The sequence below is a fragment of the Archocentrus centrarchus genome, chromosome 13 (assembly GCF_007364275.1).
Source record: "Archocentrus centrarchus isolate MPI-CPG fArcCen1 chromosome 13, fArcCen1, whole genome shotgun sequence".
NCBI classification, from domain to species: domain Eukaryota; kingdom Metazoa; phylum Chordata; class Actinopteri; order Cichliformes; family Cichlidae; genus Archocentrus; species Archocentrus centrarchus.
The window spans coordinates 12,520,673-12,535,210 of record NC_044358.1 but is presented as its reverse complement, the minus strand read 5'-3'; the positions used below and the strand labels follow the sequence as shown (position 1 = coordinate 12,535,210).

At 47.5% G+C, this 14,538-nt stretch overlaps 1 protein-coding gene across 2 annotated transcripts; it reads right to left on the bottom strand.

Moving 5' to 3' along the window:
• Positions 1-1,837: 1,837 nt before the first annotated feature.
• Positions 1,838-13,209, bottom strand: LOC115790972 (sushi domain-containing protein 6). Of its 2 annotated transcripts, XM_030745022.1 has the most exons (5): positions 13,070-13,209; positions 8,501-8,607; positions 6,200-6,400; positions 3,835-3,967; positions 1,840-3,052 (listed from the first exon to the last, which is right to left on the bottom strand). In XM_030745022.1, exons 2-5 carry the CDS (start codon positions 8,592-8,594, stop codon positions 2,713-2,715), a joined length of 768 nt encoding a protein of 255 aa, XP_030600882.1. In that variant the 5' UTR covers positions 8,595-8,607; positions 13,070-13,209; the 3' UTR covers positions 1,840-2,712. The 2 variants fall into 2 exon arrangements, with proteins under 2 accessions (XP_030600884.1, XP_030600882.1); XM_030745024.1 differs by lacking the exon at positions 8,501-8,607 and having other exon boundaries at positions 1,838-3,052.
• Positions 13,210-14,538: the final 1,329 nt, after the last annotated feature.

Genomic DNA, 14,538 nt, shown 5'->3' with positions numbered 1-14,538 from the left:
CAGCGTGCTGCAGGTGCAGGACCACCTCGGACTCCTGAGATCAAACACAGGAACCGTGATTATGCAGCAGGTTTTCGGGCAAATGAAGAAAAGCAGTCTGTGGGGATGCATCGGCACTCGGTGTGTTTTGGCTCAAAAATGCCTGGAAGCAGTTCTAAATGGGAGGATTTAAAGTTCAGTAGCATCGGTCCCCTCACAGCAGAAGGTCCCCGGTTCAAATCCAGTTCAGGACCTTTCTGTGTGGTGTTTGCATTTCTCTCTGCCTTCCACACGTATGGTGTGCGTGTGGATGGTTGTATTACTCCTGTGACAGCTGGGACAGGCTTCAGCCCCATCAGGACCCTGAATGTGATGAGCAGAAGAAGAAGGATGGATGGCGTCAGTCTGTAGTTTACAGCTCCGGGCTTATCTGTAGCTTCCTTAATTTAAAGAGGCACACAGAGCCATAAGTATTTAGACAGTGATGATTTTTGTAATATTGCCCGTGCACACAACCACAGTCGTTTATTTTAATGGGAGGAAGAACCCCACAGTCTGTGTATGAAAACGTCTCTATTTCCTGAACGGTTCATGTAAAATGTGAATTGAAGCATAAAGTCTGCACAGAGGCAGAAGTACTGAATCATCTTCACGGTCAGTACGACCTGCTGAGTATAAGAACCAGGATCTTCAGCTGTAATGGAGCATTTTTACTTTATTTTCATGAAAACCCTCAGATCTGACTTAAAGGTGGGTTAAAAGTCGACACCAGGTGGCGCTAAACACGACATCAAAACATGTTAAAAGAATGATGCCCACCATTCATCATGGGAGAAACCGTCAGAGTTAGAAACACCAGCGATGCTGAGTTAGGGCAGCATAAAGACAGCTTTAACTTGTTTTTAAGTTAATCCCATGAAAAGGTATTAATAGCACATATTTCAGTTGACTGCATAAGTATTTAATTTTGGCCCTGAGTTAAATCAGCCTATTGTGCAGTTTTAACTTCCGTTTAGCTTTTAGGAAGCAGCAGAAATGGGAACAAACTCGGAATAAATGCAGGAACAGCAGCACGTCGTCATGAAATCACAAAGAAGCGCTAACCTGGTTTGCAGAACCTGTCTGTGGCGCCACCTGCTGGTCGCTCTGCAGAATGCATCATGAGGAGGTCCTGAGGGAGTTTCCTTGTTTTGGTAACAGTTTCAAAGCTCCGCTGTGCTTCTTGTTCCGGTCAGAGTTGAGAAAGTCAGTCTGTCTCACATTGCTGTAACAGATGCAATGATGCAGATGCTGACGGCTCACAGCAGACTCATCCAACCAACTTCTCCTTTGAGTCAAATGGAAGAACATGAACAATATCCGGGCTTATCTGTCAGCGAGTCCCTGAATGAAATCATGAGGCTCATAATGTTTCCTGTAAATATGCGAATTATACTCACAGGAAGTGATGAGGCATTTTATCTTTAAGGGAGCTTTCCTGGAGAAAGTCCAAGAAAAAAATAAAAGTTATCGCTGATGATTTCAAGCCTCAGATTCCTCCATCAGCAGCAGTGACATCATCAGTTTCTGCTCACTGATTTGCTCCTCTCAGATTCTGCTGCAGGAGTGTTACTTTGAGAGGGTTCAGAGGTTACTGAGCAGGCATCTGCAGATCCTAATGTAGGTGTTTGAAGGCTGAGCAGATGCTGCTGGTGGTCCTGAGCTTCAGACAAAAAAAAAGATTTGACACCTTTAGCAGCTGCTTCCTGATGAGAGCATCTCTGCTCTGCTGAAACCACCAGGTGAGCCCGGCTGACACCTTTAACAAAGTCACACATGAGGCCAAGATGTCCAAAGAAAGAAACACCTCAACATTTATTCATCATATAACTCTGTGCAATAATACAATATAGAAATAATCATTTTTGTATATATTACAATTCATATATTAGTTTAGATCTGCAGGCACAAATAAAAACATGAAATACATTCAAGGTCAGAAGGCGTCAGTCACTCGAGGAACCCGGCGAGGTTCGCTCAGAGGTTTGCACCGAAAATCTTTTTAAATGGAAATAAAAAAAAGTGTCTACATAAATCTACTCAATCAGAAAATCAATATATTCTTTTAACTGAGGATTCAAAGTGATTAAATATTAAATATTTTCAGCGCTGAGTGAACACAGGAGGAACAGAGCATTTGGTTTCCAAGCATTTTCCCTAAATATCTGCTGCACATCAACATTTTATTCAAAAATAAAAATCAGCATCCGCCCCCCCTCCCCGGGGGTCCCTGCTTCGGAGCAGCACCCCGTGCAGCTCCGCCCGTCTGGACTCGAACAGAAACGCTGTGCAAAAGAGAAAAGAGACAACACGCCACTGACTTCACAAACGAAGCCTCGATGAGCCCCATCACTGAGGGGAGAAGGTAGAGGACGTCTCCAGAACCACACTGAAAACACACACACACACACACACACACCTCTGTGCATTAAACCCCTCCCTGTGCCACATACATTCACACTACACACTATGAAATCAACATTTCATTTATAAATGCACTTTAGTCCTCTTCAGGGGTCTTTGTGACCCATAAACTGTCCAATCAGAGCTTATCGTCTAAAAGAGCATGTGGCTGGTCCTGATGCTGGTACGCCCACCAGGAAAAGTGCAGGCAGGTCAGGAGTCGGCCACCTCCTGCTTTCTGTTTGAGCTGGCAGAGTCACAAACTGCTTCAGTGACATGTGAGCGTCTCCATCAAGTGTCCTTATCATCTGAAAGTGCAACGTGCAGCTGCCGGACGTCCCCGTCATTCATCCTGTCTCTGGGATCCGGAGACTGGACCGCTTCGTAAGGCGGCGGAGGGTTGTCGGGGCTTCGGCCCGACAGGAGGGGACGATGGCTGCCGTCCGACTGGCTGCCGGGAGAGGACTGCTGACAGCCGGGGGCCTCCTGAGCCAAGAGGAGCTGCGTGGGTCCGGGGGCCGAGCAGGTGGGGATGCGCTGCCCCCAGCTGCCGTACACCGCCTCCTCATAGGAGGGGAGGGAGATGGGAAGCCCGTCCACCATCAGGTCCAGCTGGTCCGAGGAGCGGCGGCTGCGGGGAGAAAGGGACAGAGAGAGGTTAATGCTCAGCTGATGGCCCAGTCTCCTGACCTCCGACCTCAAGCTGTAAACGCTGAGTATAAACTGACTGAAGTGTGTCCAGGAGACCAGTTGACCCAGTGACTCCAGCTGTTTTTCACAAGTCACTTAAGTGGCCTTTAATTAATGCCCACTGTCACATCTGGAAGCCATTTCTGTGTCTGCAGCCACACACCTGCTACGTGCCCGGCTGGCTCTGCAGATGTGCGCTGACCCCAGCACAGAGTCCAGAGTCCAGCTGGCAGAAATCATTTTGTTTGTGCTGCCCGGCTTTGAAGCCCACAGATAACAGGTTAGAGTTAATGACTGATGACGGTTTGGGTTAAAGTCGACACGCGCAGTGACGCTCACGTGCTTTTCAGTGTCACGCATCCACCCGTGCTAATGAGTAACCAGGGTGGATGCTGTGCACCCTCTGACCTACTGAGAGGTGCAGTCGACCTAATCTGAAGCATGTTTATTATAATAGTCATTATTATAATGAGGTCATGTGACAGCAGCCTCAGTGGGTTGATGGCATTCAAAGTGGGTGCTTTCAGTATGAGACAGGTGGACTTACTGTATATCCACAGTAATAAACTGTGGATATACAGTAAGAAATCACATGTATATAAATACACCAGACGTTCCAGCTCATGTGAATATATTTGCTCACAAACAAACATGTGGACAGTAAGTTTAATTAAATTTATTAATTTTCCCTTTCTTTCCACTGCAGCACAGCTTTCTTCTTACCTGTGTGATTGACAGGGGTAGAGGCGGGACTTGAGGACCAGGCAGGCGGTGGTGGTGAGCAGGAAGATGGACACACCCACTGCGGTCGTAGCCATGCTGGGCATCGAATCATCGGATTTTGGGATAGGATTTCCTGAGGAGGAAAAAGACAAACATTAAAGATGCTGATCACACACACACACACACACACACACACACACACACACACACACACACACACACACACACACACACACACACACACACACACACACACCTAAATACAAAAAGTGGAGAAAAAGCAGCAAAGGTCTGGATCAACCGACTCACTGAAGACACACAAACACACATCTACACACACCTCCCTGTTGTTAAGCCTCACAGTTGTGCAGCTGCGACTCACTCAGTGTGAAGATGTTTCTAAATTTAAGAACTTTGAAAGTTTCTTCTTAAACAGTTTTTTATTAAAACTCGTTTTATTTGTCTCTACTTTTCTGGGATGAGCTTAGCTGGTGACACTGCCAGCTGTTCATGGAGCATCCTGCAGCAGCTCACCGTCCCCTCAGGTTTGAACTGAGCAGCAGAACTATAACCCCCAGCCTAACACCCAGGCTCTTTGAGGCCATTTGAGAAGGAGTGAAGGTTGGTGGGACAGGTTGGACTGCAGAGGGATGGAGGAGCAGCCGGCATGTCTTCTGTTTGGTGAGAGTCAGAGTTTACTAGCTCTCCTTTAAGGCTGGTCCAGTGAACGTGACTGTGGGCCCAGAATTGGGCCTGAATGAATCTGTAAAAGTTTCTGTCACCACAATAAGACAGTGAGCTGCTGTAACTCAAACCTGAATCACCGCCGTGGGAAAGCTTGGCTGTTCTCTGCAGAAGGTTTGATCAGAACTTTATTATTGACTACAAGATCTTTGCACAACAGGAGCTTTTGGCAGCTGTGCGGTCTGTTCGTGCCCGTGACAACACGGCAGCAGCTTTCCATGAGACCGATGGCGTCAAGAGAGAGGAAACGTTTAATGGTTATTATGGTGGTTTTGCCCGCTTCCTCTTTCTGCACACTGACTTCCTGTTGCAGCACATTCGACTGAATGGTGACAGAGGAAGTTGGAACTGGTCTGAGGAAAGTAAAGCTTCTACTTCCTCTGTAGTGTGTCTGCGTTCACCTGCTAAGTAGGTCAAAAGATGCAGATGATAAAACTGCGGCATCAGCGCCATAAATATCGGCCCTGCAGAGTTTAATTTAACAATGAATTAACCAAAAGCTGTTGATTTATCAAAGTGCTGAAACAAGTATTTAACTCTGAGACTGTGATCGAAGGAAAAGACGTCTTTATCACTGAAATGCTGCAGCTTTAAACCACTGCTGGGCAGTTTTATAATCTTACAGAACCATATCTGACATTTATGTTTTAATATCTGTGAAACAATGAGGAAGTAAAGTTTAAGTACAGGTGCAGTAACTCTATCAGGTGACTCTCTCAGGTATTAATGCTGTCAGAGTAACAGTGTTGCCGGGCGGGTGTCGACTCCTGTGAATCAGTAACGTGGTTTTCAGCAGTTATGTGGCCGCACACATTAGGATGGTTTACCCATTAACAATGAACTCTTTTTTTTTCCTGTTCAAATATTAATAAAATGAGAGTTCCTGTAGCTGTGTGCTGAACTGTGACACCAACTGTAAATATTCTCAGATGTGGGTCATTCATGGCGACACAGTTATTATCACAACACTCGATAACTACCTCAGGAGGTAGAGCAGATCACCTACTAATTGGAAGGTTGGCGGTTCGATTCCTGGCTCCAGAGCAAGATTCTGAAGCCCAAGTTATATGAATGCCTGTGAATGTTAGACAGTATGCACTTAGCATAGCTTCATATGGAAGTGCTTGTTTGAAGCGCTTTGAGTGCTCAGAGTAGAAAAGCGTTTATAAGAACTAGTCCATTTAAACTAAGGCTGCAAAACGTGCATTAAATAATGTTGAGATGCTTAAACATTCATGTCCTGTTGTTTTGAAGGCGCCCGCCGCCCTCTGCATCAGAAATCAGCACACATACAGTAGCTGTGTGCTGTGTGGCACTCACACATCCACTTCCTGAACGTTCAAAACCAGAAATGAGCCGTCTTAAAATGACTAATCGTCCTTTAGCCGGGCCGAGTCGACCGGGAGATGAGTCACAGGTATAAACCGAGGAGCGCTGCGATGCTCTCTGCTGCTCAGCAACATCTGCTCACTATTAAAGCAGGGACTTTTAGAGTCACATGACTTTTAAACCTGGTGACAAGTTTCCAGCCTGATGTTAAACAGATCCTCCCTCCGCTCCCCCCCCAACACATAAACCTGAACACAAACACATCACACTGAAGCAGCTTCCTGGCTCTCACCTTTGATGGGGACACAGGCAGATATGGGAGGCTGCCACTTCCCGTGGCGGCACCTGGAGAACGACGGTGTCCTCAGCTGGTATCCCGACTCACAGAAGAGACGGATGGTGGTCTTCTGAGGGAATCCTTGGCATGGAGATGGATCGCAGCGGAAACCTCCGTGTTCTGGCACCAGTGGGTGAGTGCAGTTGCTCATTTTGCCTGCAGAAACAGAAAACAGTGATGAGAAGAGGCCACATTTTTCCAGGATGCCGCTCACGTGAGGTGTTGTTGGGGAGAGGACATTCTGGACGTCTCTCGTTAGTCTGCTGCCCCTGTGGACCTGGAGCTGTATAGGTGGATAGATGGACCTTTCTTCAGGAGCTACCTCTGCTGCTGGTTCACGTTTACGTTCTTGCCCCTCCAGCACCTCTGCAGCACTGCTCCGTGTGCATGTTTGCTTTTGGCTTTAAAGAGCAGGAGAAACACCGTGGAGGTGTTTTTCTCACTCCGTCCTTCCACCAGCTGCCACCCGCTGAAGCTGAGAGAGCTTTAGCTCCGTTTGGGCTGAGCAGAGATTTTTCCATTGTTTGCATATTCTTTTATCTCCTGTTGGGTTTTTGTTTCCCTGCACTGCTTTGGATTGGTGTCACTGCTCTGATGCACCATCGTGGCAACACTGGCTGCTGGTTTTGCAGCTTGTGTTTGCACTTACATCTTAAGTGTGTCAGTGTCCAAATACATGACTGTATTTATGGGTAATTAGAGAGGACTTGCATGCAGCCTTTGTTTGCATTTTAGGCAAATAAATGAAAAGCTCCACAGGGGGACCAGGTCATTCTAGATTGCATGTTGTTATTTCAGCACACCACGAGAGGCTCAGCATGCAGGCCGGGTTTCAGGGTGGTGGTGGGGGTAACAACAGAGTGCAACACAAGCTGGGTGAGCACAGCAAGGTGATATTATTACAGCAAACAGAAGCTGTTATGTGGCTAAAAGGCTCCATAGAGGGTCAGGGTTTGGTTTATTGACCTTTATGTGCTAATGCTGCCGACTGAAGCACGTTCCTCACACACACACACACACACACACACACACACACACACACACACACAGAGCGGGCAGCTTCACCACAAAAGCCGACACTCATCCTAACTTCCTCCATTTCTTCATCTTTCACCTTAAAAAGCCGGCGCGTGTGCAGAGTTACGGTTTCCTCCACCTCCTCCGAGCATCTGAGTCTCGAGAGGAGCTCGAGTGTGAGGTTTTCAAGGGATTTTACACACCTTCATAAATCAAAGAAACACATTTTGAGCCACAAAAAAAGGCTCCAGTGCAGCTTTGTGAAACACAGTTGGTTACTACACAAACTCAAAAGCGTGAAAAGTAAATCGTGATTAGAAAAGGAGGAAGCAGACAGTTTCAAACCTCTGAAGCAGACTGAAGGTAGTGAGCTGAAGAGAAACTGCAGACATCCTGCTCAAAGTTCATGTTTCATAATCAGTCACAGCAAAAAGTGTGATAAACTGCTGCTGGGCCTTTATGTGGCTCCTGTGGTGTTTCCAGTAAAAATAATAAACTCAGAGGGAAGTTTCTGATTTGTTTAGTTTGAGTTGCATTTCATTTCTCCTGAGCTAAGATCAGATGGAAATATAACAAAGTTTCAAGGGTGGGGGCAAAGGTCACAGTGGGGCTCCACCACCACCATCCTTCCAGCCTCTCTGTGAGGAGAACAGGACTCTTACTTATCCGGTGCTGACAGAGCCGCGGCTCCGAGCAGCTGATGCTAAAGGACCTGATTTAGATGAAGGGGAAACGTGGGAGCATCATCTCCAGGATGAGACGCTCTCTGTTTCACAGCACGCCTGTGAAACAGTCCAGAATAAATGGCGCTGTAGCCGAAAACTGCCCACATTTTTGGGGGGTAAACCATCTGAATTTTAGGGACATCACAGTTAGCCACAGGAGTGTGTCCTCACTGACCAATCAGAATGCTTTGGATGAAGGTCTGTGGGCAAATCAGTTTCCCTGCATTAAAAGCAGACGTTCTGCTTTTGACTGCAATGTGTGAATGTCACCTCATTTCTGTAAAAGGAAGCGGAAGATATGACAGCACGAATTTTTTCCCTGCTTCTTCTTTCAGTGCAAAATGCAGCAGCAGCACCACAATGACATGAATGACTGTAATATTTCACACTGTATTAGATGAGCTTTATTCAGTGGGTCTCAGCTTTGGGATTTTACTTGAATTCTTTGTAAAAAGAATGTTAAACTGCATGTTTTTGGAGTGACTGCAAACCCCGGTGGGGTCAGAGGTCATACCTGCAGTGAGGAGCGGTGAGGAGGCCAGCAGGAGGAGTCCACAGACCAGACTGACGGGTCCATACGGCCATGGAGAGAGGACCGGCGCCGACATCAAACCGGACTTCCTGATGACACAACAGGAGAGTCAGAGGAGGAGAACACACACACACACACACACACACACACACACACACTGAGCAGCAGGTAGAAGTCACACCCCCACTGCAGCTTTTCCAAACAATAAGCCCCCCCCAGCTGTGAATGAAAACCTTTTTCCCTCCTCTTGTCAGCTGTCTGCTTTATTTGACAGCCAGCTGCCGTCTCCATCCACACCTGAGCACCACCCTCTGCTCAGAGAGCAGCTGCAGCCACAAAGGATCACAATCTGATTTTAACACAAAAACACAAAAGCTCTCCTCTGTGTGGGCCTCAAAAAAAACCCTTCAGGCTCCAACAGCAGAATAAAACCTCCATTTTCAGCTGCATATAACTCAGAAAGGTGCTTTAAAAACACACAGAAACAGCAGCATACAGGATTATCCAGACTCCACCTCACCGGGATGTTTGGCTCAGTGCTGGGAGGAAGTTTCTGCAGCTTCTGAAGGAGAACATGCCAGAAAGGTTTGGAGTAACTGAATAATTGTGCAGCATCTGCTCAGCAACACTTTATATCACAGCTCTGTGTTAAAGTGCAGTCACAGTCTTATTTTCTACTGAAACTGCAGCAAAAAATGATTTTTTCCAAACAAAAAGAAGCCCCGCCCAAACCCGAAGGTCTGCGAGGGGCAGCCAATCAGGAGAATTGGCATGAACAGAGGTGCTAAAACTTTTTCTGGCATGCCCCCAAAAAGCTCCACACCCGAGAATTTATTAATTTAATCATCATTAACAATAAAAGCTAAATAAAGTCAGCAGGTGCAGACCTCTGCAGGACATCACAGAGCTGAAAGTGAACAAATGCACCCGCTCTACTTCAGCATCTTCCCACCAAACCTTTGACAGAACAGCCCGGCCTGACTTCAACCTTTCAGCTGATCCATCCTGAAACTTACAGTCCCGCTCTGTACACTTTCAGCAGCGGCCATATCGACCGCCGCTGCCGCCCAAACAAAACTTTCTTCACTCCGAAACCGAAGGCGATCGCCACAGCGACCAAAACTTTATCTCCAAATCACTATCAAGGCACGCACACACTTCCTGCTATGAAGCAGTGCCACACATCTGCGCAGTCTAAATGCCAGAGGGTGAAAAGGTGTGTGTAGGTGTGCTTTGCATCCTTTCGGTGCTTTCATGTCGACAGAGATGCCAGTCATCTCCGGAGCAGCCGGGGGAGGCCCCACTGCCTCAGTAAGCCAGTCTCTCACTCACACACACACACACACACACACACACACACACACACACACACACACACACACACACACACACACACACACACACACACACACACACACACATTCACACCTTCTCCATGTTCTGTGACCACAACCTGCGTGGGAGGTCTGCATCTTAGTCATCGTGGATCTGTGTGATATTAGAACTTGTGCTGTAATGTTTGTGAAGTTAGAGAACGCGGGGAGGCAACAGGATTGCCGTGACAACAGGAAGATAAAATAAGCGCAGCTCCATCAGGCCTCCGTCTCTGCAGCCGTGGATCTGCATCCAGGCCTCACACTCTGCCGGCTCCATCACGGAGCGGCTGAAATGTCAGATTTCCCGCAGGCTGCGCTGGGACGGTCTGAGCGCTGAGGACTGCAAATATGACTGACAGGTGACTTCCCACTGCAGGCTGCACCACGGCTGCAGCTGCGCCGTGAGAACAGGACAGAAACATTATCTTTACACTGGAGAAAATAGTTCCTGGAGCCGATGTAGGACCGGCCTCCATCACCTCCATCTCCCCTTCACGACTGAGCTGAACAGGAACTCAGATTGTGTGTACACGCTCCACCTTCGATCCCACATTAGATCCCTAAAGTAGCATTTGCTCTCGTGTAATTTGCTCTTTCGTGGAAATATTTTCTGGCAAACAGGATGTGATGTGTTTTATGTTTCCAGCCACAGCACTGAGCTGTTTGGCGCAAACAGAGGAAGCAGCGGGCCTGAGCACAGGTGAGAAGGGGACTGCAACCTTGCTGGAGCCTCACTGACGTGTAACCATGACGTAGACAGTAAAGCGAGTTAACGGGAGTCTAATGTGTCAACAGCAGTTTGCTGTGGGCGGAGGTTGATCAGTAGCTGCAGGTGGAGGCGAGTCCTCCTGTGCCAGCCTGAACTTTGCTCCGTTTCTGAACGTGAGAAACAACACGTTATCATCATCACGGTATCATCATCATCATCACCACTGCCTTCAATTAAGAGCTGACGCCAGTTCTCAGCCACAGTTGGAGTAAACAAGAAATCATAAATCACGTGATTAATCCAGTGTTTCAGGCCAGGCTTCAAAATATGTTTTTGAACTGATTATACGGCAGAAAATTCTGCCTTAGTCATGTTTAGGATCCATAAGCATTAGAAACAGATATTAACAATAACTTTTTCTGCATACTGAGCAGCATTTTGAGGAAGATTACAGTTTTCCTCATTTCCTGCGCCACTCTGCACAATCCAAAGATCCTGGAAGCTCATTTTTTCCTGCTCTGACAAATCCAAGTGTCTGCTGTGAAAATCTCTTCTAATAAGGTCTTAAAAAAAAAGTCAAAAAGAAAAAAGGAAGGAAGAATCAAACATTAGATAAAAACCTTTACACACACATAAATGAGGAAGCAACCAAATTTCAACAGAACACAACCCTCGCCTGTGTGTACACAGAGCACAGCAGCGCGCAGTGGAAGTGCTGATGCTGCGTTATTGAGCCGCTGACAGGGACGCAGCAAACATGCAGCTCTCATGCGCACCGGTGTTTGTGTTAGAGACACGAGCGCGTCTCAGTGCAGGAAAAAGCACAAACACAACAGTTTGTAGAAACTAAAGTCACTTCACTGACACATTTACACAAACGCAACACGAGAAGCGGGAGCGTTACGGCCACAGACACTCGTGGAGGATGGATCCTGGAGCTTTACTGCGGCTTACTTTATGTTCATACACTGATGAGACAGCCCGGGTTTGAATGGAGGATGTGTACACAAAGGTCGATTTTACAGTGTGTAGTGTTGTGCGGGTGGCAGTGGAACCGGAGCGTGTTGTAGCTCTTGGATGTGCGTTTGTATTTCATAGCTTATGTCACGTGTGTACCTGCAGATGGAGGCTAAAGCTGCAGGAGATCCTTCCTGATGATGTGACCCAAACATCTCAGTGTGTTCACCATCGTCTCACTTTCATTAGATGAAATGCGTCAGCTTCGTTTGTGGAAATGATTTTATCCCTGAAATGTTTCCTATTTAAAATGAGTCACATTTGGGATACTAAAGGTTGTAAAGTCATCCGGACGTGAATCACGCTTTAATCTTCTAACAGAAAAACTGTTTTGGTATCATGTTACACATTCATTCATTCATCTGCTCAATCAACTAAATCAGCCACAAACTTTCGTATCAGCTCATCCACTGCAGGCCTGATGCTTCACCCTGCCCGTCTCCTCTGTGCCTTCAGGGTTTTACATCTACTGGGAATCATGAGCCTCGGTCTCAGTAGATTTCCCTCTTTAAAAAAAAAAAAAACGCATCTAAAGCTGAGATTATGTCCAACTTTATATATTTTTTTCCACTTATAAACTTTTTTCTTTTTTAATTAGCTGATTTATTGTTGAAGAATATGAAAATCGTCCCAGCTGGTGCCTTCAGATTGGTTCTTTCAGCAAACATAGTAAAAACAGAGGAAAGCAGAAAGTAACAGCCAGCTGTCCTCCGTCCTGCCGCCTCGGCCCCTCATCAGAGTCCTCATCAGGCGGCCTCAGTGCTCATCAAGAGCCACTTCCGGCCTCAGAGGGTGATAACCCCAAACTCAAGCTTTTTTTTTGGTGCATCTGAAGCTCAGCTTACGGCAGATTTTCATAACACTTTATATTTGGCCCGACCGACGCCTCCTTCATAAAACACCATAAAACCGAGAAAAGCAGAAAGGTGATGGAAACATATTCCAGCTCTTAGACTGAAGTCTGCCAGCTTAAAGCCACTTTAACCTCTGAAGAGCCTCGGAAGGAAAACGTCTCCTTGAAACCCCGCAGAGCTCCCGCTGGAGCCCCGTTTGTGTCGGTGAAGCTTCTCGGCGCACAGTTCCTCCGCAGAATCGGTGTGTGTGTGTGTGTGTGTGTGTGTGTGTCATGATGATCTTGTTATTTTTAGGCTGATCGGTGATGGAGCTCCTCTTCGTTTCATTGCGGGCACCGAGCGCCGCTTTGCGATCTGCTGCGACCGGTGATGCTTCCTCTGTGCGGGGCTTGTGTTTTCAGAAAAACACCCACACACCGACGCACAGGAGCGAATTATCACGGTTCTGTTTCTGCACCTGCGTTATTCCGCACCTGCTGTCACCGGGCAGGTAAAGGCGGACCCCGACGCCTCCTCCGTTTGAATGGACCGAAGAGAGGCGGCGAAAATGGGCGAAAAGAGAGAGGAAAAAAAAAAAAAGAGAGAAAAGACTCACCTGAGTGCTGAAAGGAGGCACAGCGGGATGATCCTGCACCGGAGCGGCCGCAGGGCTGCGCAGGGACGCCTGACGTGACGGTTTTAGGGCGCAAACTGAGGGCGGATCAGACCTCCGCGACCGGCTGACGAACGCTGCTCCTGCTCAGCAACAAGTGGGACCTTTTGGGCTGTTCTCCCCTGACTCATCGATCAGCTGTGTTTGACAGCAACACCCAGGCCTCCTATTGGCTGCTGCGTGCCTCAAAACACCGCCCACCCGCGCGCCTGTCGTCATATTCTGGAAACGCTCCCTTTAAACCACACACACACACACACACACACATACATACGCGCGCGCGCTTTAACCATTTAGTTCCTCTGCACACATTTAAGAAACTGTGGTCGGCTCCAAAACAAAAATAAATCAAATACAAAGAAGCATTAAAATGAGCTCAGACAAACTGATAAAGCGACTTCCTGGAAGCCTTTCAGAATGAATCCAAACAGATTCTGTGAAGCTCTCATAGTCTTAATGAGCTGAACTGTAACTGGTCATCCATTCATAAACGGCGATGGAGAGATTTCACTCAATGCCACAGACTGTATATAAAAGATGGACACTGATCTGTAGTGAGAGCAGGGAGCAGCTTGGAGAGGTAGAGGTTTCTCTGGAGAGAAGAGGAGGAAGGGGTAACAGTGAAGAGCAGTGAGTTAAAATCCCAAAGCCACGGACACAGGACAAGAGAGGTGAAGAAGAGAGCGCAGGCAGGGTGGAGATGAGTGTCGGGGTGGTCTGAGACCTGCTGTGATGGATGGTCTGGAGACGGTGGCACTGACACAAAGACAGGAGGCTGAGCTGGAGCTGCAAAGATCTTCATTGGTGGATGGGGCAGGATTAGGGACGAGTCCATCAGAGGGAGAGCTCAGCTTTGGAGACATGTGCAGGGGAGGGATAGTGGATATACTGGGCAAAGGATGCTGAAGATGGAGCTGCCAGGCAGGAGGAAAAGAGGAAGACCTCAGAGGAGGTTCATGGATGTAGAGGAGGACACGCAGAGGGTCGGTGTGATAGAGGAGGATGCTGGGATGGGGAGGGATGGAGGCAGGTGACCTGCTGTAGTGACCTCTAAAGGGAGCAGCTGAAAGAAGAGGAAGTCGTCACTGGGGCAACACCTGCTGGATCATGAAGACCTCCGGTTAGGGCATTTTGACCTTCAACTCTTAACCAGAAAGCTGTCGGTTAAATTTCACACAGACTGTGATGAGTCTCCCCCTGCAGGTTAAAGGGACGTCACCTTTTAGTGCCACCCCCCAACCCCACACACACACACACACACACACACACACACACACACACACACACACACACACACACACACACACACACACACACACTTCTAATTTTTATGCGATCAATCCCAGCATCTTGAATTCAACACAAGCTGTAAACATGCAAACCTTACTTCTTCTTTCCCATCTATGTCTCAG

Excerpts from the sequence above, each read along its gene's own strand:
- LOC115790972 (XM_030745022.1), bottom strand. The coding sequence starts at position 8,594 with ATGTCGGCGCCGGTCCTCTCTCCATGGCCGTATGGACCCGTCAGTCTG. Across the intron at positions 3,968-6,199 it reads TGCCTGTGTCCCCATCAAAG|GAAATCCTATCCCAAAATCC; the intron begins GTGAGAGCCAGG and ends TTTCCTCCTCAG. Across the intron at positions 3,053-3,834 it reads TACCCCTGTCAATCACACAG|CCGCCGCTCCTCGGACCAGC; the intron begins GTAAGAAGAAAG and ends TTCTCCCCGCAG.